The sequence below is a fragment of the Polyodon spathula genome, chromosome 13, assembly GCF_017654505.1.
Source record: "Polyodon spathula isolate WHYD16114869_AA chromosome 13, ASM1765450v1, whole genome shotgun sequence".
Taxonomy (NCBI): domain Eukaryota; kingdom Metazoa; phylum Chordata; class Actinopteri; order Acipenseriformes; family Polyodontidae; genus Polyodon; species Polyodon spathula.
In genome coordinates, this window is record NC_054546.1 from 36,408,827 (window position 1) to 36,435,311 (window position 26,485).

A 26,485-nucleotide genomic window follows, 5' to 3' on the forward strand; every position below is an offset into this window, starting at 1 on the left:
GCAACAAATCAGAGGATATACAGCAAATGAGAGTCAAATAACAAGTCAGTTTGGTCTTATCTCATCACGAGAACTCAAGTCGTTTGGTTTGTTGGAGGCGTTTCACATAGCGACTAGCCCCGCCTTGTTTAACGCCACTTTCGAATCAACCCGGAAATCACCTTTTTCGCCGTACCCCGTTTCAGAAGATGGCAGCCGCTGCTGTGGTGGACGGAGGAAACACACGCAGCAAAAAGTAAGCGTGACGGTTCTCTCTTGTCTGTTTTATATGGTATTGGTTTCCATTGCCATTTGGAACGCAGCTATTGGCTGCTATTCCAGTCTCTGTAATATTTTAATGAAGTGCATGTTATGGATAGAGGCTGACAAGCCGTTGCCGAAATGTTACATCAGGCGCGCACTGTGAATGCTGGGATATGCAGTTCTTCATCCTCTCATTTTCCATCGCGAAGTGTGTGTGTGCTTGGTCGATCGGTGATAGGAGTTAGTTAGTTCTTTTTGTTCAGGTATGTACGTGGATAAAATAAGTCTCAAGACGGAGCAAAACTACAATACTCTGTCGACGCTGCAATAGAAATACTAATCAGAACAGTAAGTTTTAAATGGGAAAGAAAAACCACAGATCGCAGAAGGCTTAGTGGAAGCATGCTTTTCAGTTCTGCACGGAGCTAGGGGCGCGATGGTATTGAATTTTCACAGGGGTATTTTGTCGAAACGTGTTAAAATATTTGATACATGAATTAGGCTTCCGTTTTCACATTATGGTTTTCACAAAACACGTTCCACCCTGGCGGCGGACGCGTGAACACTGAATGGTGATAATGGGTGCGTTCATGTCGCGCAGAGAGTCTGCGCAGGTGTACATCAAATGACACTAGACTGCGCGCATACCCTGTCCAAGTTCGGCAACCTGCATGACCGCAGCCGGATCAGACAACAGAGGTCACACAAAATCACAACCAGGGCTGCGTTACATATGCAAGTCTAGTTTTCTGCCAAATGTTAAAATTGGTATAATAATAGGATATCCATACGCCAGAGTGAACAAACCAGCCTAGTAATTTTGAAGAACGTATACAAATTTGGTGTGGACAATCCTTTAGAAATATCCACATACAGGAAGTGTGTGATAACTGTGTCTCCCCTGTGGTTAGGGACACTCATCCCTATGGTGTGGGCGCAGGCAACAGTGTACTCTTCTACAGCTGATGTTATCCTTAGTGTTGCAGTGAAAATCTCCTGGTCAGGCTTGGGGCTTTCTTTGCATGTTTACAGACTTGGCATGTAACCTCTGCAGTGAGCCAGGTAGTTTGTTTGCAGGAACAGCGCTGAATGTTTTTATTACACACAATTTCTTCTTTTGTGCAGTTTTTTTTTTTTTTTTAATAATAAATTCAGTTCTATCAGATTTGATTATGGGCTCGTAACACCATTTTCATGAGGCTCAGTCTCCCACCACCCTGCAGGGGGCGCAGTGCTGACTGTGTGTCTCTATCTCTCCAGGTCCAAGCTGTAGAAGGAATCGCACTCTTGTGTTCACCATGCTGTCTGTGGTTAGAGCTGCTAGGCAGCAGTTTATCCAAACGTTTGGGGTCGGGGGTCAAAGGGCAAAGTATGTGTTCCCTGGCCTGGCCACCTTCCCTTTGCTCCAAGGGAATCGCTGGCGAGGTGACAAAAGGTTGGTGTCCTTTCCTTTATTTCTGAGAAAAGAACCAACCTTTTCTCATCCTCAACAGTCAAACTGAGTGCATTCACTGTAACTTTGAGGTCTGTTCAGCAGTCTGCCAACATACAACTCTTCCCCCTTAAAAAAGCAAGCTACTTTATGTAAAATAACCCACAGAATCCCTATTGTAAACACTTGACATTTTACAGACTTAATAACAAATTTTATACCATCCCTGTGTATGTGTACAAATATTTTTAAAGTCGTTTAACCACCAAGAGGTAAATGTCTGGTAATGAACCTATACTGGCATTTTGAGGGTGCATTTTGGAGTGACAGAGCAAGCTTTTCTGAACAAAGGCCCTTACCGGTTCTTAACTGAACCAGACTGAGATATGTTGCATGTATTTTAAGTGTCTTAAATTTCTGAAAGAATTCTATGATAGTGTGCATGTTAAAAGAAGAGCTGTGTGTATCTCATGCTCCTGACAGGGTGACCTCATGTCTTGACCATGATCTAGGCATTCTAATTACATAAGTCATTTTAAAGGTTGTTAAAATGCCTTAATGAAGTATGTCGTTGGCCTAAAGGGTCAAGAAAAAACTTGGTTGCAGGTAACAGCAAATACAATGTTCTCCCTTTGTAGTTTTTAAACAGTCAAATTGTTTAATTCATTTAATAATGGGCACTTTAAAATATGGTCTGTGGTGCTACAGTTCAGTTCTCTAACCTCCCCTCTCTCTGTCTGCCTCTCTCCTCCAGTGAGCTGAAGCGGCAGATAAAGGCTGAGAAGAAGGCTGCAGAGAAGGATGCTCGAGTCAAAGAACTCGTTGAGCAAAAGAAGAAAGCAGGAGATACGGGAGATCAGAATCTTTATGGAGCCGAGGATGAGACGCTGGACCCCAATGTAAGTGGATGGGTTTTGTCTGTCTGGAAAGGTAGGCATTGCAGAGCTTTGAGGTTGGGGGAACAGCAGAGCAATACATCTTGACAGGTGGAGGCACCAAATGATGAGCAACATCATTTTAATACTACCACTACTAAGGGCCCTCTGGTCTTGAGTTGTAGTATAAAATGAAGTTTTTAATTTGCGAGTTTAGCAGCTGAAATTTATGTCTGCTCTGAGCATTGGTGTGGCTGTCTTGCCTTGCACAGCGTTGGCTTATACACTGTCTCTGCACTTAGAAGTAGAGCGGGGAAGGCAGTCTTTGGATCTCTTGTGCTCTTGGGAATGATTTCCGGAATAGGGTTGAGGCAGTGGAAAAGCATAAAATTTAAGATGGGTGTCTGTCATTGTCTCTCTGCAGCAATACTTTGAGATTCGCACCCAGGCAATCCAGGACCTCAAGGGCACATCAGAGGATCCCTACCCTCACAAATTCCACGTGGACTTGTCTCTGAGCGAGTTCATTGAAAAATACAACCACCTGCAACCAGGAGACCATCTGACAGACGTCATTCTAAATGTGTCTGGTAAGGTAGAATGAGCCACTTTAAATGTATGCTTTGGCCAGAGTGAGCGTGCCAGTGGCTGAGAGAAAGATGTAGAAGCACTGATAATGTGCTAGAGTTTGAAAAGGACGTAGAGAGTGCAGGCCTGAGTGTTTCATAAACTATAATTCACATGTATTCATCATTCTGTATGAAGTAGCTGCGTGGTGCTCTAGGCAGGACTCGTGACTTTGTCCTCTGATCTCCAGGCCGTGTCCATGCCAAGCGTGCCTCTGGAGCTAAGCTGCTTTTCTATGACCTGCGAGGTGAAGGGGTCAAGCTGCAGGTCATGGCCAACTCCAGGTACGACTGAAAACAGAATTACAGAAGCTGGTACGCACCAGCTGACAGGATACACATTCTACCTGTGGAGTGGAGCTATGTGTGACTGTTCTTATATTGCAGGAACTACAAGTCGGAGGAGGAGTTTGTTCGCATCAACTCGAAGCTGCGGCGGGGTGACATCATCGGGGTGCACGGGAATCCAGGGAAAACTAAGAAGGGCGAGCTGAGCATCATCCCCAAGGAGATGACCCTGCTGTCGCCCTGTCTGCACATGCTGCCTCACCTGCACTTCGGACTCAAGGACAAGGTGAGAGAGAATGTTGTGCTGTTTGAAACGAACCATCCTCCTGTTTCATCCAGTGATCAGGCAACCTGAACAACCTGTTTCCCTCCAGTCCCGCTCCTCTAACCTGTCCCTCTGTCCTCTCCACTCACAGGAAACCCGGTTCCGGCAGCGCTACCTGGACCTGATCCTTAATGATTATGTGAGGCAGAAATTCATCATTCGGGCCAAGATCATCACCTACCTGCGCAGTTTCCTGGACCAGCAAGGCTTCCTGGAGGTGAGGCCATTTCCAACAGGGGGTGCTGTTTTTCAAGTTTTATCGTACTAAGTTGAAAACCAGTGGGAAGTATGGAGTTTAATTGAGGCTTATAGGTAGGGTCTACCTAACTCTAGATTTTGCTGAAATTGTGAAATTGAGGGGTCACTGTGAAATTCACCTCTTTTAGGCGCCAATGCATACTGGAGAAGTACGGAGATTAAAAAAATAAACCTTGTTTAAATGAACTATTGCACAATGCAAGAGACGCAAACTACGTATCTTCCTAGATAGGCTTTTTTTGTTCCTTCACCGTCCTGTGTGCATTGCACTTAAACAAAAAACAAACAAACAAAAAACATCCACAAATAACATTTACAAAAAACCATTTCTCCAAAGCGGTTAACGTTCTTGCTTACTATTCAAATGACATTGAAGTTTTAATCAGCCTATCAGTGCATCTGTACTGCTTTTCTGTGATCTGTACTGTGCAGTAGGGGGTGGGACAAATTTTGTTGCTGCATTGTTTTGTTTTAGGTTGCTAAAATTTAGTTTTTAGCATTGGAGCATTTTGGACAACAAAAAAGCAAAGTATATTTCAGCTAATCATTTCAAGATATTCCTCAAAGAAACTGTACATGCAGTTTGAGGTCATTGTTTTGCATATCTTAATGTGTCTTTGGAGAAAATACGAGAATAGGATCTACAGAAGGTATGAACACGACATCAGCACAAAACAAGCCAGGTTTATTCACCTTGAAATTTTGTTAAAAAAAAAAAAAAAAAAAAAAATTGACAGAAGTAGGCGGAGAAAATCATACTGGACATTTCCATCAATTCCTTCCGTTAGTTTACCAACTAAAGCATCACCATTTTCTGTCAAATATTTATGATTAAGGTTGTCGGCGTTAGGCAGTGTTTTACTACAGACAGTACTGTTACACTAAGTCACGAATACATACCTCTCTGCAATAAACAGTGGCTGTCCAGCAAAGCACAGCGCTCTGACAAACTCATTAACACAGTCATTCTGCGCTCTCTTTTTATTAAAGCTTGTGTAAAAGCAGCATACATGGATTGCTGGTCTCAGTTCACTTTCTTGTTTTAGTAAATGTGTCTCTTATTTTTCAGTAAACTCTTTTATTGTCAGCACGAACATGTACCTCAATGCAGTAGTATTTGCAACACTATGCTTCCTCTGCATTATCTGACCCACTGCTATTTTTGCTTTATGTATACTTCAAAACATTTGTTTTCTTTTGAATATTCATAACCTCTCTCCATTCCTCATCCACAAAAAAATATTATATTTTCATGTAAGTATTTCGATTTAGTTTTTGATCAAGCTAGTAGTTACTAAGCCCAGCAATTGCCAAAATAATCAGATTTTGAGTGGCCAACATAATCAGGTGATAGTGTATTTGTGAAGTGACAGAGACCCACTTTTGAACGTTATTTGATCCTCTGACGTCTAAATGTCTGCTGTATCCTAGGATATACAGTGCAGAGCTGCTTATGTAGGTGTCACAATAAAACAGCATTTAATCAAAATATTGTGTATTTCTTAGAAAACAGTACTGGGAAAATATTGAATAATAGACAAAAGCCGTGTAGAAGTAAAAACCGACGTCCAGTTAAAAAAAAAAATAATAATAATAATCCTGTAATTTTTTGGTAAAATTTGGAATAAACCGGAAAGGCAGAACACTACTTATGATTGAGTTGTGCAAGCTGTGGATGAGGCAGGCTGATGTAAGACAGCTAAAGGTGTGTATCCTGCAGTAAGAGTTCCCCTGCTTTTGTTCCTGACAGATTGAGACCCCCATGATGAACCTGATCCCTGGGGGCGCTGTAGCCCGACCTTTTGTCACCTATCACAATGACCTGGACATGAACCTGTACATGAGGATCGCACCAGAGCTGTACCACAAGGTAGGACCAGAAGTCACAGGCTGTGGAGCCAGGAGCAAGCAAAACAAAACATTTCACACGTCACTCTCCGAGACAACTGAGACCATTGCTAAGGCTGTTCCATTCAGCCTCTGGTAATGAAGGTCTTGGGGTGGCCACTAGTGGAGTGTGTTTTTAGACCATTGTCCTCTAACCCCTGCCCTGCTCTGCCTGTTCTCAGATGCTGGTGGTTGGAGGGATTGACCGGGTGTATGAGGTCGGGCGGCAGTTCAGAAACGAGGGCATCGACCTTACCCACAATCCCGAGTTCACAACATGCGAGTTCTACATGGCGTACGCCGATTACCAAGACCTCATGGAGATCACGGAGAAGCTGCTGTCAGGTCAGTGCCACCTAAATGGGGTGCAGTCCGCTCTACTTTCCTCTGCAGGGATGAAGCAGTGTTTGTTGCGTTGTCCCTGTTCGGATTGTGAATGATTTTGTACAGATGAGAAGTGTCGTAATACTGTAGTTGTGTATGTTGTGTATGTTGTGTGCTGCTTGGTTGTTTTCAGAATGTTTTATCTTTTAATTCTGATGCTTAGTAATTAGGTGCAGGAAAATAGTGTCCGAGACACCGCTGTTTATAGCGAATTTTGTGATGGACTTGTGATGTGGATTCATTTCCATTGTGATCTAAATTCAGGTGTGTTTTTGAATCTGGGCCTATAAGAGGTGAAAGCCACACAGTTATCTCAGTTAATATGTAGTGCAGTACGATATATTCAGTTACTAATGATGGTGTTGTCTTATGTAAACAGTCCGGCAGGCCCATCAAATTCTTCCTGAGGTATCAGTGTTTCCGAACAGCACGTAAGGCTTTCCTCTCTCCTGCAGGCATGGTGAAGCACATCACTGGTGGGTACAAGGTTCAGTATCACCCAGAGGGGCCAGAGGGGCCAGCCTTTGAGCTCGACTTCACCCCTCCCTTCAGACGGGTGAGCATGGTGTATGACCTGGAGAAAGAGCTGGGGGTCAAATTCCCCCCACCTGACACTTACGACTCCAACGGTGAGGCACACAGACCTACTACACATTACTACTGTACCTTACTATTCACTGTCATGCATTACTGTGATATAAACTTGGGTTTAGTAAAGCTTTTGGCCTGAAATGGCTGTCTCAGAAATCTTGTATGTTGATCCCTTACTGGCCTCAATGTACTTTAAGGCTGAGATTTAAACAGTTCTGTGTTTTACTGTGAGATTAATAGTCCTAACTTAGGCTCACAGTAAAACTGGAATTGATCAAACCGCTTGGCAGTGATCTCTGCACTACTCTGGTAAGATAATATGAATTGTATTTTTATGAGCATCACGTTGTGTAAACTGGTTGCTGGCTCCTATGGCTACGCCTTGCTGCACATACATGTAGACAGTTTAGAACATGCTTTTCATATCAGGTTTATTTAATGTGTGACTGACCTCTCCTTCATCCCACAGAGGCCCGTAAGTTCTTTGATGAACTCTGTGCTCAGAAAGGAGTGGAGTGTCCACCTCCCAGAACCACAGCCCGTCTGCTCGACAAGGTACAGGCCCAGAGTCACACAGCCTGTTACACTGGATAGCACCTGGCTGCACACTCTTCATTCCTGTATTGTAACATTACTTGCATAGTTTCACATTCGTTCTAGTGCTACATACCTGAATATATGATATTTTTTATGCATAGTTTTACCTGTGTCTTACTGTTACGTGTCTGTTTGCCAGACCGCAGGGTTGTTTAACAGCCCTGTTTTATGGGGTTTTTTTCCAGCTGGTTGGCGATTTCCTGGAGGTGACCTGCATCAACCCCACCTTCATCTGCGATCACCCCCAAATCATGAGCCCTCTGGCTAAATGGTGAGCAGCTCTCCGTGCCTCCTAGAAATTTCATTACACAAGCCCAGCCTCTGTGCTGTGAGGAGAGAGCAGGGGAAATTATGGACAGGGATGCTTATTGATATTTATTTGATCCATGTCTGTTATACACATGATTTGAAAAATTTGAAAGTGTATCTGGATCAAGATCGTTATACTTGGACAGTAAGACATAGCAATGTTTGTAAGAATTGGATTGTTAAAGGTAGATTGGAGCTTTTTTTTTTTGTAGTTTCATATTGTTTAAAAGGTTTTTTTTTTTTGGGGGGGGGGGGTTTAAGTCCCCCTTCTGCACAGCTAATAAGTAAAGCTTTGTGAATTACCTGATTTTTACATCAAGGTCAAAGTAAGTTAGTGCCTTCGTTAGATTATGTTACTTCTTACCAGAAAACTACAATCAAACAAATTGTGTTGCTCTCTTCACACAGGCATAGATCGCAGAAAGGTCTGACGGAACGATTTGAGCTCTTTGTAATGAAGAAGGAAATCTGCAACAGCTACACCGAGCTGAACGACCCCATCAAGCAGAGGGAGCTCTTTGAGCAGCAGGCAAAGGTGGGTGCTGACCCTGCTGAAGGGGAGGAGTTACTATCCACAAAATTATTATTTTTAAACTTACACTATTTATCTTTTGATTCAAGCAGAAAAAAAAACTTGTGTATTTCTGTACTAAAGAAGTAAGGAAACTTTATTGGTTCGAGTATGTTGGCTATGTTTCCTCTTGCTAGCACTCAATCCTGTGGGTTTGTGTTCCAGGCGAAGGCAGAGGGCGATATTGAGGCCATGTTCATTGACGAGACATTCTGCACTGCCCTTGAATATGGGCTCCCCCCCACCGCGGGCTGTGGCATAGGCATCGACCGTCTTACCATGTTCCTCACCGACTCCAACAACATCAAGGTAGGAACACTGTAAAACCACTCTGACTCCCAACGACATCAGACTGGAGGGGAAACTACCACTGTTTCTGGTACACATTCTCTCTGTTGCAGCCATTTTAAAACTGTGCTTTGTCTCTTAATTTTATATCTCTTTGTGAGAATGACAATCCTTCTGACTAGTTCAGGGATCCTTATTTTGGGTTTTGTGAATTTTGTCCCAATATAGGGATGTAAAAAGTACATTAAACAATAGCCTTTTAATTTCATAATAAAATGTGAGAAATCCATTTGCTACACCCCAACACCTTTTTATATAATTTGATTCTGCTTCCCTCTAAAGGCCTGGTTATTGTCTGTGTTTCACAGGAGGTGCTGCTCTTCCCAGCCATGAAACCTGATGACCACAAGGCAGCCCCCCCTCCTGACGGAACGTCGGTATAGCAGGGCTACCTGATCTCTGCCTGGAGAGGATTCACTGCAAGGATTGTCCTTCAGCACAAATCATTGTTTGTCCTTCAGCACAAATCATCTGGTGTTTAGGGGTGGTGAAAGTTTAAGGGAAGGACTACTTTTTTATATTGTTTTTGAAACCGAGAATGAATAAAAGTTGCAATAGGCAGGTGTTCTGTGGTTGGTTGTTTTTTGTTCCATATGGTGTACTTATATATCAAGAAAGGTCTTTGATTAACTCTGGAAACAGTGCTGACAAAAAAGCTGAGCCAAACTTGCTTTAAGCCTCTATTCTACACGTGTTGTCTTTCATTTTCTATCTAAAGCATCGCTGTAGTTTTACTTTTTTTTAAAAATATAATAGCGAAATCTACACATGATTCAAAGTGGATCAAATACAGGTGGCACTGAACAGGCACTGTAGCGGAAGACTAAATAAACAAGCTGCTGTGTGTTTTTTATTTCTATTAGGTGAGTGCAGTTGACTTCTTAGACTAAAATGGGATTACATTTTTTTCAGCATTGATGGAAAGCTGTTTTGTTTTTTGTTTTTTTAATTTATGGCCACCAGTTAAGAATTGACAGTCCACAGTAGTAGAGGACATGTTTACTAACTGTTTCCTTTGCAGGTTCCTCTATGCTGTTTCAATCCAGTTAGTTGTAGTAAGTGAAAGTACAAAACTATAGGGTAGCTATCTCCTCTATTGTGGTACGCAGGAATTGGAGTCCCCCAGTGTGTGGCACTGCGTGTGTTAGGTAGAGTTGTAACAGCAAACTAAAGCACAGGCAACTTCAATATAGATGCTTTATCGTATGTTTTACTTTTAGATTGGATTGGCTAAAGTTTTTCCCCAGAGGAGTTTACAGAAATAAACAAACATGGTACATACACCACAAAAACATTTGTATTACTCATTTTTCCATTGACAGAGAATAAACATTTACAATGAAACAGAGCTTTAAAATTAGCCATAGAACATTGTATTTTTAAAATAGTCACTAATTACTTTTTGAATTTGTTGCCGATGGCTGCAAAAACTAGCAAAAGCTGAGGATTTCCTTGGCTGACGGAGAGCTCTAGCATGTTCACATCCACCAAATGCAGTATTATTTGTAAAAAGATTAACTAAACCAAACAATGAGAGAACATTAAGAACAAGTTTGTTAAAAAACAAAAAAAGAAAAAAAAAAACAGGAACTGCTGAATTTATCCTGAAATCAATTTAGGCAGGTGGAGGCCACTTGGTGTGTGATTTTAAAGGTGATTGGTTACAACTGAGCTAATTTAGGATTGCTAGTACAAGGAATACAAGGGGGGTGGACACTTATCCAACCAAGCTATTTAAGTTTTTATTTTTAATTAAATTTCTACAAATTGCTAGAATCTTTCACTTGGAAGTTGTGGGATAGGATGTGTAGATAAAAAAAAACTAATCCAGGCTATAAGGCAACAAAAGGTGAAAAGTTTGAAAGGGGGTGTAGACTTTCTATAGGAATTATATCTATCTATCTATCTATCTATCTATCTATCTATATATATATATATATATATATATATATATATATATATATATAGTGTGTGTGTGTGTAATTATGAAGTTTGGATGCATTTGTGTGTGTCATTTCCTCCGTCTTACAAATCCAGTTAGTTTATGTTTTATAAACATTCTCTTACATTAAAAAGCGCTTTAAAAAACAAAAAAAGTGAAAATGAGCTTAACCCTCTGTCAAACAGTTCAGAAAAGCTTTCAAAACTGTAAATGATGTATTGATCAAAATGCGATGTGAAAACAGTCCTTAAAATCTTTTAAGTTATTAACTGCCCGGTAAAACTACTTTTAATTGCAACAAACTAGATTGTTATGAGTCACAAACGAATTGTTAAATGCTGTAATGTACTTTTATTTAAAACATGGTACTGCATTAGTTTCCATGCCTCATTATCAGGAAATCTGTTACATTCGAATTCCCGAAATTCACATAAGCACTCTCTTTTGGGACAAAGCATGTTACTGCACAGGCTGAAAAGCACCTCAGTCATTAGGGGAAGAAGCTTTTGAAAGGGTGGGGACAATTTTACTCCAAAAAGATTACAAAAGGAAAGAACGCTACCTGAAAGTGTGGCTTTCGACATTGAGAACCACACAAACGATTCACTTGACAACACATTTATTTTGGCAGTAGTATTGCGTGCGGGATGCCATTTTGTAGCACAACAACACATGACATGTTTGTTTGGTCCAATATGTGCACGGCACGTCTAGGTTGTTGGGCAGCAACCCATTTTTGCGGATGTTGTACCATATTTGAGCACCCTGTCTTGCGTTATTGCTTTCGTCCGCGGTGCGCGTACCCGAACCGGCTCCTACACACCACACCACATCACGTCACTCAGACAGAGCCGCGGCGAAGATGGCGATGCGAGCAGCGCTTGTCTGTGTGTGTGCAAACTTTCCTAAAACACTGTCACTGCTGCCCCGGGCTGCGCAGAGACCCGCTTACTGGTTGTGGAAGCCATGTGTTCCACGGACCTTCTCCACCGTCTCCAGACTATCCTCAGGTACGAATTTCCAGCATGTTTGCAAACTGACGGTGCAATTTCTCCTGAGTGAAAAAATAACACTATGACCTTATACAAGAGCAGTCTTCTTGCTACAAAACTGGGTAGCGAAATGTCTTTTTTTAATGTTATCCATTGCTGTTAATTTTAAAGTAAATGGTATTTTTTGAGTTTAAAAAAAAACAAACAATAAAAACCTGTGCAGCGAGTTCCCCATGACGCAGGAAGTAGCACACCTGCACTGCCTCTATATCTGAGAAGTGTTTTATACCACAAAGCGTCTCGCTGCAGATGTTCGTTGTTATGTATAATTTTATTATACGGTACTAGCCTGTTCAAGTTACCCTGATTTGTGAGTTAACATTTCACAGTCGTGACTGGGGTTACTTTTTTGGCACGGTACGTACCTCCCAAGTTTTTATCCACAAACTGTATTTTGCGCAAAATGTTGTTTGAGCATAAAGAAGGACTTTACGTTGATACTTGTACTTGCGGTGAAATGTGACGTGCTTGCCTTAAGGATCAGGATAACGGTGTGTAACAAACTTATCAAAATCCTGTCCTGATGACTTTAAACTGGCTTCACACAGACCAGCAAACACATGTTTTACATTAAGAGTAATTTTCATATGAATTCTGATGAGAAAGTTAATTGGGAGTAAATTGTGTTTAATTAGGTTAGATTTCTATTTTAATGTTTAGGGCTTAAACCAAAAAATTGAAACGCCTGCAATATTTTGTAATACAGCTTTGAATAAATGGATCATCTGTTCCATTGTTCTGCAAAAGTCCGTGTCATATTATGTAATATATAAAATGTAATATTAAAATACACAAGACCTCCTTGTTTCAAGTAAATTCCAGACATGATGAGCAGAACAGCAGATCTGATGACTGAAGACTGCACAGATTCCTGAAGATTTCCACCCCCAAATAAACTGGAAACATTTTAAATTGTATTTATTAATTTATTTACTTTTAAAAAGTCATGCCAGAATAAACTCTGTTTGTTCAAAGAACATTTCATCACCAAAAATCTTGCAGGTTCACACAGATGCACAGTTGGTTGATTTAAAACAGTAATCCTCCCACACATAGCTAGTACACACAGTGCTGTAGATACAAACAGAGGAAACATATCTCAAGACAATGGAGACTGCAATTGGTAACAATGACATAACATGGCTGGTCATGTGTGTATCTCTAGAACAATTTAAACACCTTGCAAACTCAATGCGTGTAATCAGTGTCATCCTGGCTGTCCTTTGTGGCCCTGCACCAACAACTGCAAAAAAATGTAATTAAAAATACAAAAATGGAAACAGCCCGCAACCTGACACACATGCACACTCTCTTCCAGATTGTCTATAGCCTTCAGAAAGCACAGGTCAAGATCTGGTTCGAACTTGTGTTTTTCTGCATGGTCTAATGCTAAAATTTGAAATTCTTAATGCATGTTAATTGCCGCTTGGGTGTGATAACACAAGAGACATGGGATAATGAAGACAATGCTGGGATGTGGGGATGGGGTATTCCATAAAGCCATATTGTGTTAACTGGGTTATGTCTTCATAGTTATATTTTAATTAAGAGAATTAAAAATAAAAATAAACTGGCTTTCTTGCATTCACCAAAATTGTATGGAGGGATGCTGTGACGTTCAGGAATAACCTCCTTCTGTCTTCTCCCCAGTATGATGAGCAGAGGGACTACCTTTAAGTAAAGCCCACTCCATCTCTGAATCTGGAACACAGATTCCAATAAAATATGAATAAAAAAAATAAATAACACAGATTACTATGAGGAAGTCCTGTGGTCGCTGAAGTATCCCCCCAAAAAATGCTGCTGCAGCTATCCCACTCCCAAACCATTCAGCGGCTACTAGACGCCACACACATGTTATCAACAAATAATACCTGTGGCTCCAGCAGCAACCTAGGCTAGCGATTTATTTATTTATTTATTTATTTACCATAAAGATTATAAAATGCACTCCATTGCTTCCCACAGGTTGCCATTTGCAATTAGCAATATTTTGTACAAGTTTATATCATATACAAGTTTATTTTTTATACAAGTTTATATCCAAGTTTGTTAATATTTCTCCATGCATAGCTACTGTAATGTATTCATACCAGTAGAGTTTGCTGTAGAAATATGTATATCTTTGTTTCATAGTTAGTAGAGGTCTGTGGGGAAAAAACTGTAAACACCTGACCATTTAAAAGGTAGTGGAAGCACTTGATCTAGAAGAAAACATAGGTGCTGAACTGGGTGTCTTTCTCAAACTTAGCTGGTCTCTTTAAATGTAACTTTTTAAAATCAGTTTTGAAACAAGGTCACTTGCACAACAGCCTCAGGCCTTGGGTCAGAGTACACGAGTGTGCCCTTTGGACTGACAGTGACATTGTGAGTGTGTGCTTGTGTGAGTGATCAAGATTTTAAGAGTGTGGACCTCCCTCTCCCTTCAGCCTGTGTAAAGACGGCAGTATATCCACGCAGACCACACCTCCCTATCCTCGCATTCTTCAGGGGGCAGATGCTTGCCACTCACATGGAAATCCCACTACTGTACAGTCTACTGTTGCTGTTAACTCTTTCTGGCATTGGACAGCCCCCACATGGATTTGATTACAAAGAATGTGGAGCAGAGTGTAGCTTCTATCTTGAATGCAGCAACATTCAGGTTCTATACTTTTAGTACCAAAATCCAGCACTCTATGTAAGAGTTCAGTGGTGTGCGTGTGTCTGCATGTCTGTTTCTTGGGAGGTACTATTTCTCAAATTGGTACACCTCACCTATTAATTAGTCTATTTTAACAGCAGAAGTCCTTTGCAGAGTCTCATTTTGCGTTAATACCCTGGAGGTGTAAACACTTCTCAGGCTGCTGTTGCAATATTCTTCTCCTTAACTATGGACTCTCAAGTAAAGCTTTTTTATAGAACCAAATATATACAAGTAATTAGTTCTCGGCAGTGGGGTCTGTTGTACTGTTCTAGTGCATCTTAATACTTGTGAAAGATAATTAATAGACCCCAATGGTGTGATATTAATGCTTTATTTTTTTCTGTAGCTCTTAAATTCACAGACAAGCACGAATGGGTGCGAGTGGAGGGCGGGACCGGTATAGTTGGCATCAGCAATTTTGCACAGGTATGCAGTCCTTTCCAGTAAGGCTTGCTTGATTACAGTTCAATTCTGCGCTCTATTCCTTCATGGCCTTTGCTCACATCTGATATTTATTACCCTCCGTAATTTCTCAGATAATCATGGCTATGAACTTAGCCCTTTGACCAGTCCTGAGGAACGCAAGCTCAGCCTTTATTTGTGTTTTATTGCATGCATGCATGTTTCTTTTGCAGTTTTGTCAAATCATCTATATTACTCTTAGGAAATAAATTACCTTCCCACAATACTTTTGGAATAAGGTGTGGAATTGAGGGACAAGCTCACATGCTGACAAGCTGTTTTTTGGGTATATCTGTTGCTGTATCTGAACTGGATTATCCTGTTTAAATGAATTACAGTGCTTATTAATTCCTCAAGGGTTATTTTAAGTTACAGAAGACTCTGTGTGTTTATGTATAAGTATGCAATAAAATAATAAATCTGATTAGTGTTTTTAGTCTGTACTGTGCAAGGCTACCTCAAGGCTCCAGGTGATTTTATATCTGACAGAACCCCACCGTTGCAGTCACTTACTCCTCTTTTAAATGCATGCTTTGTAAACTTGTCAACAGAAATCATTTTTAATTTTTTTTTTTTTTTTTTTTTTTTTAGAACAATGCATCCAGCATTTGTTTACAAGTAGTCTTTCAATAAAGGCTAACTTTTTTTTTTTTTTTTTGTGACACAGGAAGCTTTAGGGGATGTGGTATACTGTGGTCTTCCGGAAGTTGGCACAAAACTAAAGAAAATGGGTGAGTTTTGTCTCCTTAATAATAAATATCAAACTTTTGATAGATGCATTAACCCCGCACTTCCCAGTGTTTGGAACAAGAATGTTGTCTCTCAAGTGGCAATGAAATTAAAGAATCTGATGCAACAAAATAGATGGTAGCTAGCTGAACATTGCCAGATGTTTTCACAAATCATGACTAGCACTAATCTCAGACTACCTGATGGAATAGTGCTAACCATGGGTCTGTGAACCAGTCATACCAACTGTGTATCAATGTATTCCATAACAAATGTTGCAACTTTACAGATATCATGTCACTTCTTACAGTTCTGGTGAGTTCAGTTAAAGTGAGTCTAAATTATGTCATGTTGGCCCTAAATACATATTTTTTTGTAAAGTATAATTTGAGGGCATAGAAAAGTATAGATCACTTGTTCTCAAGGGCAAACAGTCCTTGAGATTTTTATTTTGTGCTGTATATTTTTTTTAATGTGCATTGTAGCCACTTGGCAGTCTTCTCGGTCTCGCCAATATTGTTCACAAGAAAGCAGTCTTGTGCCACAGAAGACCAAAAAGGCCAATTGTAAATGTGACCTCTCTGTGACCTCTCTGTTCCAGACGAGTTTGGCGCTTTGGAAAGTGTGAAAGCTGCCAGTGAACTGTACTCTCCACTGACTGGAGAGGTGACTGAAATAAACACAGCGCTGGCAGACAACCCTGGACTCGTCAACAAATCCTGCTACAAAGACGGTGAGTTCAGCACTGTACCACCAACCCAGTCTGGAGAATTTCACAATACCTGGGTGTGTTTTGCACTAATACAGCACATGGCCAAATTCAAATGTAGTGACTATCAAATTCTAGAAGGAAAAAAATAAGTGCAGTACAAATTACTAAGCTCCACAAAGACCACTGTGTGGCCAGTCTCTTTCAATTTAGAGATAGCTTTGTTTTAAGATCACTTCTTTTAATCCTTTCATCCTTTTCACATTCTTCAGGAACTGACTTGCTGATTTACAATGTAAACCTGAACTTCCAAATATAAACTGTATACTATCTATCTCTGTTTATCTGTCTCCTGTGATGTATTTTCTGTATGTTTTCTATTCTTTTGATAATTATTTGTAACTTTTACTAATTATTCAGGCAAAAATGGCTTATGACAGATTCATTAAGGGTAATTTGTTAGGAAGTGAGGTGGGGAAGCACATTAGCTGTACAATGGGCACAGAATCCTGTGCAACTGTAAGATACACAATCAGCCTTGTTTTTTTTCTGAGTCCTTTTTTTCTGGGATAGTAACTAAAAATGGCAAATAATGATCAGAACCCATATTTGAGAATCATATGGAACATATAATAGGATCAGTATATAAGAAATTAAGCATTAGGAAAATTATTCTAATGAAAACTATACTAAAAATACCTCCTTGTCCTGCTTCTAGGTTGGCTTATAAAGATGACGCTTGATAACCCCAGTGAGTTGGAGGAGCTGTTGGAGGAAGATGCTTATGAAAAGTATATAAAATCCATTGAGGACTGAGGACAGTTTAAGAGGCAGTAATCCAGTTTCTAGTAGAAGTTCTCTACTAGAACTTTTCCACACTAAACCTCCCCCCTCACCCTGAGCAACTACAGCTGCACACCAGTTATGGACTCAACGGAAAACTGCAAATAAAACACAACGTTTTCTAAATAGACAACATTGGAATATGTAGAGTCTGGCATATTTTTCCATTTAACCTTTAATTCCAGGGCTGTGACTATGGAATTTGCCCCATCTCTAGGGCTGGTGTTCAGATCCCAGAGCTGGGAAAGTTATGAGACACATGGCTTGACCCAGAATCTGTCCCAATTTTCTGTGTGACACCAGCCAATTCAGGCTATAAATCATACTGTAGCTTTAATGTGTGTTTACCACAAGTGTTTTTGGATTCCCTCTTGTACCCTTCAGATAAGAAATTGCTTACTATCTTGCATACATTTTGATAATTTGTTATAACAAATACACTTTTTTTTTTTGTCTCTATCAGAATGTGACGTGCCTTGTCTATCACAGTTTAGCTGAGACTGCCCTCTACTGGTGTATATAAATGCTTCCCAAAAGCAGAGAATTTTTTTTATTCGCTTTTCATTTTTATTTATTAGAATATTCCATACAGTTACAACAGCTTTTTTTGTCAGAATATCAGGACTCAATATTAGAGATGAGGTGGTCCTTTGGAAGATTATTGAGGTTGATTAACTATTGAGGCTTTGTATAGAAGTTGAGCACCAGGCATACCCATAATCTAGCCATAGGTTGCCAGTTCCTTAAGTTTAAGGAGTTTTGAATTCACAAAAAGGTTTATAGCTGATTTAAATATCCTCACCTTCAATTTAAATGGGATTCTGGTGGGCTAACCAAAGGTAATAACGGCAGTTTTCTTTGAATGGGGTATTTTGCATAGAAGTAATGACACCTGGTGGCTGACTGAAATCTCTTTTTGCAGAGGGCTTGTATGTCAAATCTAAATACTCTGTACACCGCTTACAAAAGTGGAAAATCAAAAGTAGGTATTCTCCTGCCTCAACTTTTGAAGTGGGTGAGCCCGGCTGGCACCACGCTGAACGGGACCTGCCTGGAGGACCCCTGCCTCTCTGGCTTTCTGTGGTGAAGCAGCCCCTCCAGGGTGTGCTGGTCCCTCTCTTGTCTCTCCAGCCTATGGGTACTTTCACTCAGCCTTGTCCCAGTCCCAGCTGATCCATTTCACAGGACTGGAGCCACTGGGAGGCTGAGATCTAATTGACTTAAGTGAAAGTATCAATTGTTTCGGATACTTAGGTTGTGCAGTGGGTTTCCATCATGCAATTTGTTGACACAAAAACTATAGCAATAAAACATCTCTACCTACCTCTAAGCCCAACTCCCTAGGTGCTGACAGAGCCTGGTTCTCTCAGGCAGTAGGAGTGGTATAGCTGGCACCTAAGAATGCCAGCTTGTCTCTCTCCTGCAGCCAAGGCTCATACAGAGCATTTGCCAGTACAGCGCCGGCCCCTGTCTATGACAACAGCCCGCAGTGTCTCCAGGCGAGGAAGCCTCTGTCGAATCAGAAGATGGCTGCCAATCCTCTCCAGAAATTGATTGAGTTACAGTACTGCCTGGTGAAGCAAATACTGACAAGCCCCGCCCATTGCTACAGTAACGCTAGGACAGTCCTCTTCATTGGAGGACAAGAGAAACACAGGGAGCCAATCAGAGCTGGGTTATCAGGTATAGGTCATGCCCACATTAAGGGGATAAACTAAGCATTTTGAAATAATAAATGTGCCTAAAAACTATTCCTATAAAAAGACAGACAGTTTCAAATAAAACTTGCCATTTTAACATTTTCATTTAAAATTTAACATTAAAGTGTGCAAAACATGCAAAGAAAAGTTTTGGAAAATAGATTTTTTGCTACACAAACAAAACTCAAAAGGTATATATTGCTAGTGCATTGGTGCGTGTGCTTTTTTAAATTTGTATTCATTTGGAAATGAAACTACAAAACAGGTCACACCAGTGTACAATTCATTAACTATTGTCCCTGGCCACGGAGCCCTACTGGACGCCCCCTACCTGTGTGAAGTATTGCAGGTAGATGTTGGTGAGCTGGGTGTGCAGTGCATCGCACTCCTCTGCCAGGTTTTCAATCACCTCCAGGAAGTGATCCTGAGTGCTCCGGTGTCCCAGCAGAGACACGGACAGACAGAACTCATCCGTGTCCACTATGCCACTCTGCAGGTCCACAAACAGAATCTCACCCAAACCACCTCTCTGAGTCATACTGGGATCTTCCTTAGTTTAAATCCAGCTAAGCTCTATCCTTAATTATGTAAGATATTCTCTCTTTTTCTCCCTCTGCCAATCTTTTTGCTCTTTCTCACTTACTAGCCCTTCTCTTTTGATTTCCTCATCACCAAACTAAATTAAGTACATTTCACAAGTCTCTAACGTAGAACATCTGAATTTAGTTTGTTCCTATTATTAGATCTGTATTATTAGATACACTTAAAATTACAATTAAAATACATGTAACAGTTACTGAACTTTTACTCTGGCTTCTGACTATGCCCTATGTATTGGCTGTATTTTTATATATTTTTCTATATTAAAAATAAATAAATAAATAAAAACAGTTAAGTTTGCATTCAATTAAAAATGATTAGCTCCTAGGTGGGTTCCTAGGTTCCTAGGTGTTTATCCATGTAAATTCCTGTGTTTTCTTATGTTTACCAGTGCATGACTGTGTCTGGATCACTTTGCTCAGTTTGGTCAAGTTGTATTACACAAAAAAGTGCTTGTTACACAAGCCACCAGAGTAGCCTGTTTTATAAGCCTAGTGCTGACAACTGATCTTGTCAGCTGGAGACTGGCACATGCTCAGTGAGTCAGAGCTCTGTGCAAAACAGCTAGAGGAAAACCAATCACCAGGAGGGACACATTAACCCCTGCATTTCCAGGCACTAATTGTACTCCATTTTTTCCAGTTCATATATATATATATATATATATATATATATATTGATATAAGCTATATATATATATATATATATATATAAACAGAGGGGCTTGTGGTCCAGTGGTTAACGATACAGTTCAAATCCCAGCTCAGCCACTGACTCATTGTGTGACCCTGAGCAAGTCACTTAACCTCCTTGTGCTCCGTCTTTCAGGTGAGATGTTGTTGTAAGTGACTCTGCAGCTGATGTATTGTTCACACATCCTAGTCTCATATCTTGTAAAGCGCTTTGTGAAGGTGGTCCACTATGAAAGGCACTATATAAAAATAAGGATATATATATATATATATATAGAGAGAGAGAGAGAGAGAGAGAGAGAGAGAGAGAGAGAGAAAAGTAATTGATAAACTGAAAGCTTGCTATTTTCATAATTAGCTACGTTTCAGTTTCAGATAGCTTGGTAGAAATAACCAGGCAGACTGATGTTGTTACATTAATGTGTGTTATATTATTGTAAAAATAAAGTATTGAAAAAAAAAAGATCAACCACATTGCTCTGCTTTGATATTTTTGTGCAAGACTTCATTTTCTCAGGAACTTAACAGGCAAGAATGTTGTTAATGAAGAAATCACCTGCCACCTGTTATCAGTCCTTGATAAAGTAAAAGGCAAATTTACAACAGGGAGAGGCAGCTTTTGTGTATCACAGTGAGTTTGGATGACATTTCAAATACATATATATATATATATAGATATAGATATATATATATATATATATATATATATATATATATATATATATATATATATATATATAGATAGCCTCAACCCAGAGCAAAATATGTTTCAGTTGCTACTGAATGACTTAGCTTGCTTTGCTTTGTGTTAAAATGCCAGAAGTCATACCAGTCTTTAAAAACTGGCCTGCACTGTTGGATCTTTGGACATTATTAGAGAGTTTCATGAAAATCAACCCATAACAGACATTAAATAGTTTCAAAATTATGTCGTCCTTTTAAATGAGATGCTATACCAATTGTATACTGGTGAAATAAATAACAGAAAAACCATCCTTAGAGACTATATGATCTGGTTTTTGCACCTGTGGCGGTATGTTGGAAAACAATTCGAAACACAACAATGAAACGCCCAAAATATCAGACATCTTTGATAACGGCAAAACCTTTCGCTTTTAACCCTGCAGTGATGGCATAATGTTGCATCACCATATCGCTTCCCTTTTGTAAACACGTCAAAGGCTTTTCATTGGCTGGAGTAGCAAATATCCCAACATTCGCCGTATTTCGACTTCCTTTTTCGTTTCGGCCATTTTCTCCCCGGACGGTACGTGTGGAAGGGCATGTTAAACTGAGACTGAAATCTAAATGAATCCTTCATTTTGTTGCAAGTGTACCGCTTTAAACTGGTGGACTAAATACTATAACATGTTAACATTTGAAATATGTGAATATTGTGTCAGTTATGACTTTAAATGTTTCACAAAAACGTCTGCAGGGGGGCTGTGCCACCTCGGTGTTTATGCAAGTCTAATATTACCTGCGTCTTTGTCAGACTGCAGTATGTGTGTCATTATTAACGTGTGACCTATAAAGCCGTATTTTGGCTTAAATTGCGAATGTTTGTATAGTTGAGCTATGTTGTTGTTTTGAACTCCTGGCATGTTTCCTTAGACTCCACGGACGGTAGGGTTACATGAGACAAGACTGTCCACATTGTACGTGTTGTCAGCATACGGTTCTGTTTTAAAACCGAGTGCCTGAATTAGTGTTATATAAAAACGTGGCCGTATGTGTCTTATTGTTTGTGTCGGTGTGATGTATTTTAAACAACCAAAGTACCGTCTCTAACTGTCGGCTAACTAGAAGCGATTCCAATTAAATACTGGTAACACGTTGAGTAAGTGTTTTATTGGTCTATTTTTAGTTCGTGTTTTAGTGGAAATATCGAAACTGATGGGATATTAGTGGTGACTAGGCAAGGGTAAAGTTGACAGTTGTACGGTAACTGAATTCACTATGGCTATCCAGGTTGAGATGCTTTTGACTGCCTTAGGAGTGTATAAGAGGACAGCTTGCATAGGCCTCTACAGTTGGATTAAAACTTAAGTTAGAAGTGTTCATTTTAATGAATTATGCCTGTTTACAGTAAATGAGATTGTAGAGAACAAAGTATTCTACTAATTTGGTGTAACATTGCTAGTGTTAAAACTCAAATATTGTGGGCAGGAATACATAATTGAATGCAAAACAGAACCTTGTATTAAGTAATACAGAAATTATGCACTTTCCCCCTCCTAGAGCATTTGTGTCTGTCAGGTGACGAAAATTCTCCGGAATCTCTGTAATGGCATTGATGATTCCCCTGAACCCTTTTTATTCTGATGACTGACCAGGAATGTGCTTTACAGAGTTATGAAGTATGGGGTGATATTGTGTTAAACCAGAAGCTGTGGTTTTTGAGGTAATAGGAATATGAGTTATGGTAAAACAATGTATAATATGAATTAATGTAAAATTTATTTTTCTATCAGGGAAATAAGTAACCATGGCCCCCAGTCGGAATGGCATGCTTTTGAACCCACATTTCCATAAAGACTGGCAGAGAAGAGTCCGCACCTGGTTTAACCAGCCAGCCAGGAAGATCCGCAGGTAGAAACTTGTCTTGTATAATTTACAACTTGGCTACAGAGTACTAACTTTGTGCTCTCTGCTTCATCAGTACCCTGAATTTGTTAGTTTACCAGATTTTTGTTTGGTTCCAGAAATGTGTACCTTGAACCATAGACTTTATACATGAATCTTGTGAGGATTCATGTCCCAGTCAGATGATGATAATTCTCCGGAATCTCTGCAAGTGCATTGATGATTACCCTGAACCCTTTTATTCTGATGACTAGATTTCATGCCTGATTGCTTTACAAACTAACAAGGTGAACAACCTGTTTTAAAGTGTCTAACGTTATTCTAAAGTGTCATGCGTTACTGAACTACGTTAAGGTTACCTTAATAGAATGAGGGGATGGCTGTGCCCAGGACTATTCTGGCATGCCTAAAGTATGAGTTTCCTAAATGCATTATTTCTCACAATCATATTTTCTTTATAGACGAAAGGCGCGCCAGGCTAAAGCCCGCCGAATTGCCCCCCGTCCCATTGCAGGCCCCCTCAGGCCCTCAGTGAGGTGTCCCACGGTGAGGTACCACACCAGAGTGCGTTCCGGACGTGGTTTCACCCTTGAGGAGCTGAAGGTATGTTAAGGTTTCAGGCCTTTTCAGTCGCACTTCTCTTTAATACACACTTTGTCAATAGTCCAACTATTAAACGATATTTCTAGTGTGTAAGTTTAATAAATGTTTTTAGTAAGGTATCCTTTATACGTTTCACAAACTGCACTACCAGTCGTGCGTTTTAGGCACCACCCATCGGTTAGATGACATTTTCTCCGGACTCTACCTCGTTGATGCCTTCTGTTTTAACCCTAATCCAGCTAATGACTGGTGATATAGTTTTTCATAAGTTTGAAAAGAGAAAATAAACCATTTGTGGCTTGGTATTCAGTTTTATTTAAACTAAAAATTACTTCAATGGTGTGATCTGTGGAACCTGAAGTATCATGCTTACATAATATGACACCCTTAGTGGATGTAGACATGGAACTAGTTTTGCTCAGCTTGTTCATGAAGTTGCTATATAAGTCTCCAATGCTCGTATGTTTGACATGAAGTGCTCTGTTTCTCCAGGCTGCTGGTATCCATAAGAAGGTGGCCCGCACCATCGGTATCGCAGTGGATGCTCGCCGCCGCAACAGATCCACAGAATCTCTGCAGACCAACGTGCAGCGGCTGAAGGAGTACCGCTCCAAACTCATCCTCTTCCCTAGGAAGGCATCTGCACCGAAGAAGGGAGACAGCTCTGTGAGTATCTGCCGGGGGACGGGACGTCTATCATCTGGACAGATTAAGGGTGGCGGTAATAATGGCAGTAAGGGTTGGAGAATGTGGTGCTAGGTCAGAGAAAATAGACGCAGTAATATTTTGAATTAGTAAGTTTGGGTGAGGTCATGGGGAAATTTGTCCTGCTTTTCTAAAGTAACCTGTGAAATAGTGACATTTATTTTAAGAGTGTAAGTATTTTTTTTTTTTTTTGTAGCCTTCACTACAATTCTAACTGTTCTATTTATTTACGCAGGCTGAAGAGATCAAGATGGCCACACAACTTGCTGGACCAGTCATGCCAATTAAGAATGTAAGTAAACATCACTACTGTGATCTTCGAGTAGGTCATTTCACTTTGCTAGGAGTAAGACTAGCTTTTCATGTAAATATGCCTCATCCTTGTTGGCTGGCTTAACCCTTTTGCGGTCCTATGTCGGACCAGGTCCGACATTACAATTTTCCCTTTCCAGTCTGATGTCGGACCCTGTCTGATATCATTAAAGACGTAAAGCACAGGTCTGTAGTCTCTTTTTTTTCCTCCTCCGGAAAAAGCTGAGAGAACCTTTCAATTGTCGAGTGAGACTGTTAGGAACTGAAATGAAGCAAAAAAAAGGCGTATCAGATAGTCTCATGCACCACAAAGACGACAAAGGAGATGGCTGCTTCCACATCCAGCGCTCAGAATATCGCAGACATTTGCAGAGCTGTTTGAGATGTTATAGAAATAAAATAATGACTTGGGTCGCGTTATTGAGGAGTTTGGTGATAAAACAAGTGATCAGGAGGGTATTTATCAGTATGCACATCTATAAAGAGGTATGTGAAATACAGCAAACAAGGGGTGGGGCTTGGCTGGAGGTGCAGTACTGATGTCCTTTTGCCATACACTGCCTTCTAAACCTGTTTAAACAGCGCATTTAAAATAAACGGCGCATGTGAAAATAAGTTGGACCTGACAAGTGCTGAATAAATGGACCGCTAAGGGTTAAACATTTTGTGCAAGGTACAATACAGGTGTTTTTTTGTCTCCTATTAAATAGCTCAACAGGAAACACTCATCTTGTACAAGTAATGTAGGATTGATACATTACTGATCTCTAATTTAAAGATAAACCTGGAAGCACTGCATTGAAATAAGTGAAAGTTTTTTTTTTCTTAAGTTATCAAATTACTTGCTTCAGCCAGCATGAAGGATCTGCAGATATAAACCTGTCCTTGTAAAATGTGCAACACTTGGCTGCAGAGTACCACAGTCGAGTAAAACTGTGTGCTCTGCTTCATCAGTACCCTGAATTTGTTGGCTTAACAGATTTTTTACGTGGTTGGTTAGTTCCAGCAATGGGTACCTTGTTGTACCATAGACTTTGTACATGCAAAAGCTACATGTTCAATTTTCATTCTCTTGTAAGGATTCATGACTCAGTCAGATGATGATAATTCTCCGGAATCTCTGTAATTGCATTGATGATTACCCTGAACCCTTTTACTCTGATGACTGTAGACCTCATTTACAAAAACTGCAGCAAGGTTAACGGTCTGTTTTAATGTATCTAATGTTAGTCAAGTGTCACTTTGACACTTGGATCTATATCCGTTAAAGATTAACCTGAAAGCACTGCATTGAAACAAGGATACAGTTTCTTTTTCTCGTTATCATATCAATGTGTTTTTATTCTGTGTGCAGATATACAAGAAGGAGAAGGCCAGAGTGATCTCGGAAGAAGAGAAAAACTTCAAGGCCTTCGCCAGCCTGCGTATGGCCCGCTCCAACGCCCGTCTCTTTGGCATCCGCGCCAAGAGAGCAAAGGAAGCTGCTGACCAGGACGTGGAGAAGAAGAAATAAACTCTTTAGTTTCTATGGAACTTTCAATAAAAAGCTGCGTGATAAAAGCCCTGTGTGACTTGACTTCCTTTCTATACCACTGGGAGGTTAGGGAGATTTAATTTCATCTGATAGGGATGCTTTCAAACAGTGTAAGCTACTCCTATTGGTCGATCAAAGATTTTTGTGTCATGCATTAAAGACTTAAATATACTTTAAGCATAATTATAATGTGTGTTATAAGAAACGAAGTCAAACAGTCTAAAGGTTTGGTTACTGGCTTCATCAGTTCTAAATTATCGTGAGTGAGTTGTTTTAGATAAGAACAAATTCCTTGTGGAGGGTTTAGTTATGTATTTTAAAGTATAGACGGTAATAAAATCGCATACTTTTCTACTAGGAGTTTAAACCAATTTTGTGTTCCATGTGTGCATTGATGAAGGCATTAGCTGAAATGTTAGTCTACTGAACTAATCATTTTACCTTACTTGCTATCAGCAGATGTATTACAGGGCAATATACACATGGATACACACAACTGTCAGGTTGGGGTTATTGAATTGGATGTCACAAGGGCTTTTGTACAGCAGGCATATTACATTTGCAGCCCTAAAATTTGAGTAAGTAATGTGTCTTCT

The 26,485-nt window shown here is 40.1% G+C and overlaps 3 protein-coding genes and 3 non-coding genes across 7 annotated transcripts; all 6 read left to right on the plus strand.

Moving 5' to 3' along the window:
* Positions 1 to 131: 131 nt before the first annotated feature.
* LOC121326044 (lysine--tRNA ligase-like) lies at positions 132 to 9,295 on the plus strand. Of its 2 annotated transcripts, XM_041269187.1 has the most exons (15): positions 159 to 235; positions 1,504 to 1,678; positions 2,430 to 2,574; positions 2,975 to 3,140; positions 3,368 to 3,461; positions 3,564 to 3,750; positions 3,881 to 4,006; positions 5,798 to 5,917; positions 6,117 to 6,279; positions 6,774 to 6,947; positions 7,379 to 7,464; positions 7,692 to 7,777; positions 8,224 to 8,350; positions 8,552 to 8,695; positions 9,043 to 9,295. In XM_041269187.1, the coding sequence occupies exons 2-15, from the start codon at positions 1,542 to 1,544 to the stop codon at positions 9,115 to 9,117; spliced, it is 1,830 nt and encodes a 609-aa protein (XP_041125121.1). In that variant the 5' UTR covers positions 159 to 235; positions 1,504 to 1,541; the 3' UTR covers positions 9,118 to 9,295. The 2 variants fall into 2 exon arrangements, with proteins under 2 accessions (XP_041125122.1, XP_041125121.1); XM_041269188.1 differs by lacking the exon at positions 1,504 to 1,678 and having other exon boundaries at positions 132 to 235.
* A 2,139-nt stretch (positions 9,296 to 11,434) lies between these two features.
* LOC121326015 (glycine cleavage system H protein, mitochondrial-like) lies at positions 11,435 to 17,616 on the plus strand. The gene is made up of 5 exons (XM_041269151.1): positions 11,435 to 11,686; positions 14,761 to 14,840; positions 15,544 to 15,607; positions 16,207 to 16,338; positions 17,033 to 17,616. The coding sequence occupies exons 1-5, from the start codon at positions 11,539 to 11,541 to the stop codon at positions 17,128 to 17,130; spliced, it is 522 nt and encodes a 173-aa protein (XP_041125085.1). The 5' UTR covers positions 11,435 to 11,538; the 3' UTR covers positions 17,131 to 17,616.
* A 3,696-nt stretch (positions 17,617 to 21,312) lies between these two features.
* Positions 21,313 to 25,915, plus strand: LOC121325921 (60S ribosomal protein L13). The gene is made up of 6 exons (XM_041268996.1): positions 21,313 to 21,416; positions 22,624 to 22,741; positions 23,197 to 23,338; positions 23,831 to 24,004; positions 24,279 to 24,335; positions 25,710 to 25,915. The coding sequence occupies exons 2-6, from the start codon at positions 22,638 to 22,640 to the stop codon at positions 25,866 to 25,868; spliced, it is 636 nt and encodes a 211-aa protein (XP_041124930.1). The 5' UTR covers positions 21,313 to 21,416; positions 22,624 to 22,637; the 3' UTR covers positions 25,869 to 25,915.
* LOC121326317 lies at positions 22,410 to 22,493 on the plus strand. The gene has a single exon (XR_005951450.1). It is a non-coding gene; the product is annotated as a small nucleolar RNA MBII-202 (small nucleolar RNA).
* LOC121326318 lies at positions 22,919 to 23,004 on the plus strand. The gene has a single exon (XR_005951451.1). It is a non-coding gene; the product is annotated as a small nucleolar RNA MBII-202 (small nucleolar RNA).
* On the plus strand, positions 25,454 to 25,534 carry LOC121326316. The gene has a single exon (XR_005951449.1). It is a non-coding gene; the product is annotated as a small nucleolar RNA MBII-202 (small nucleolar RNA).
* Positions 25,916 to 26,485: the final 570 nt, after the last annotated feature.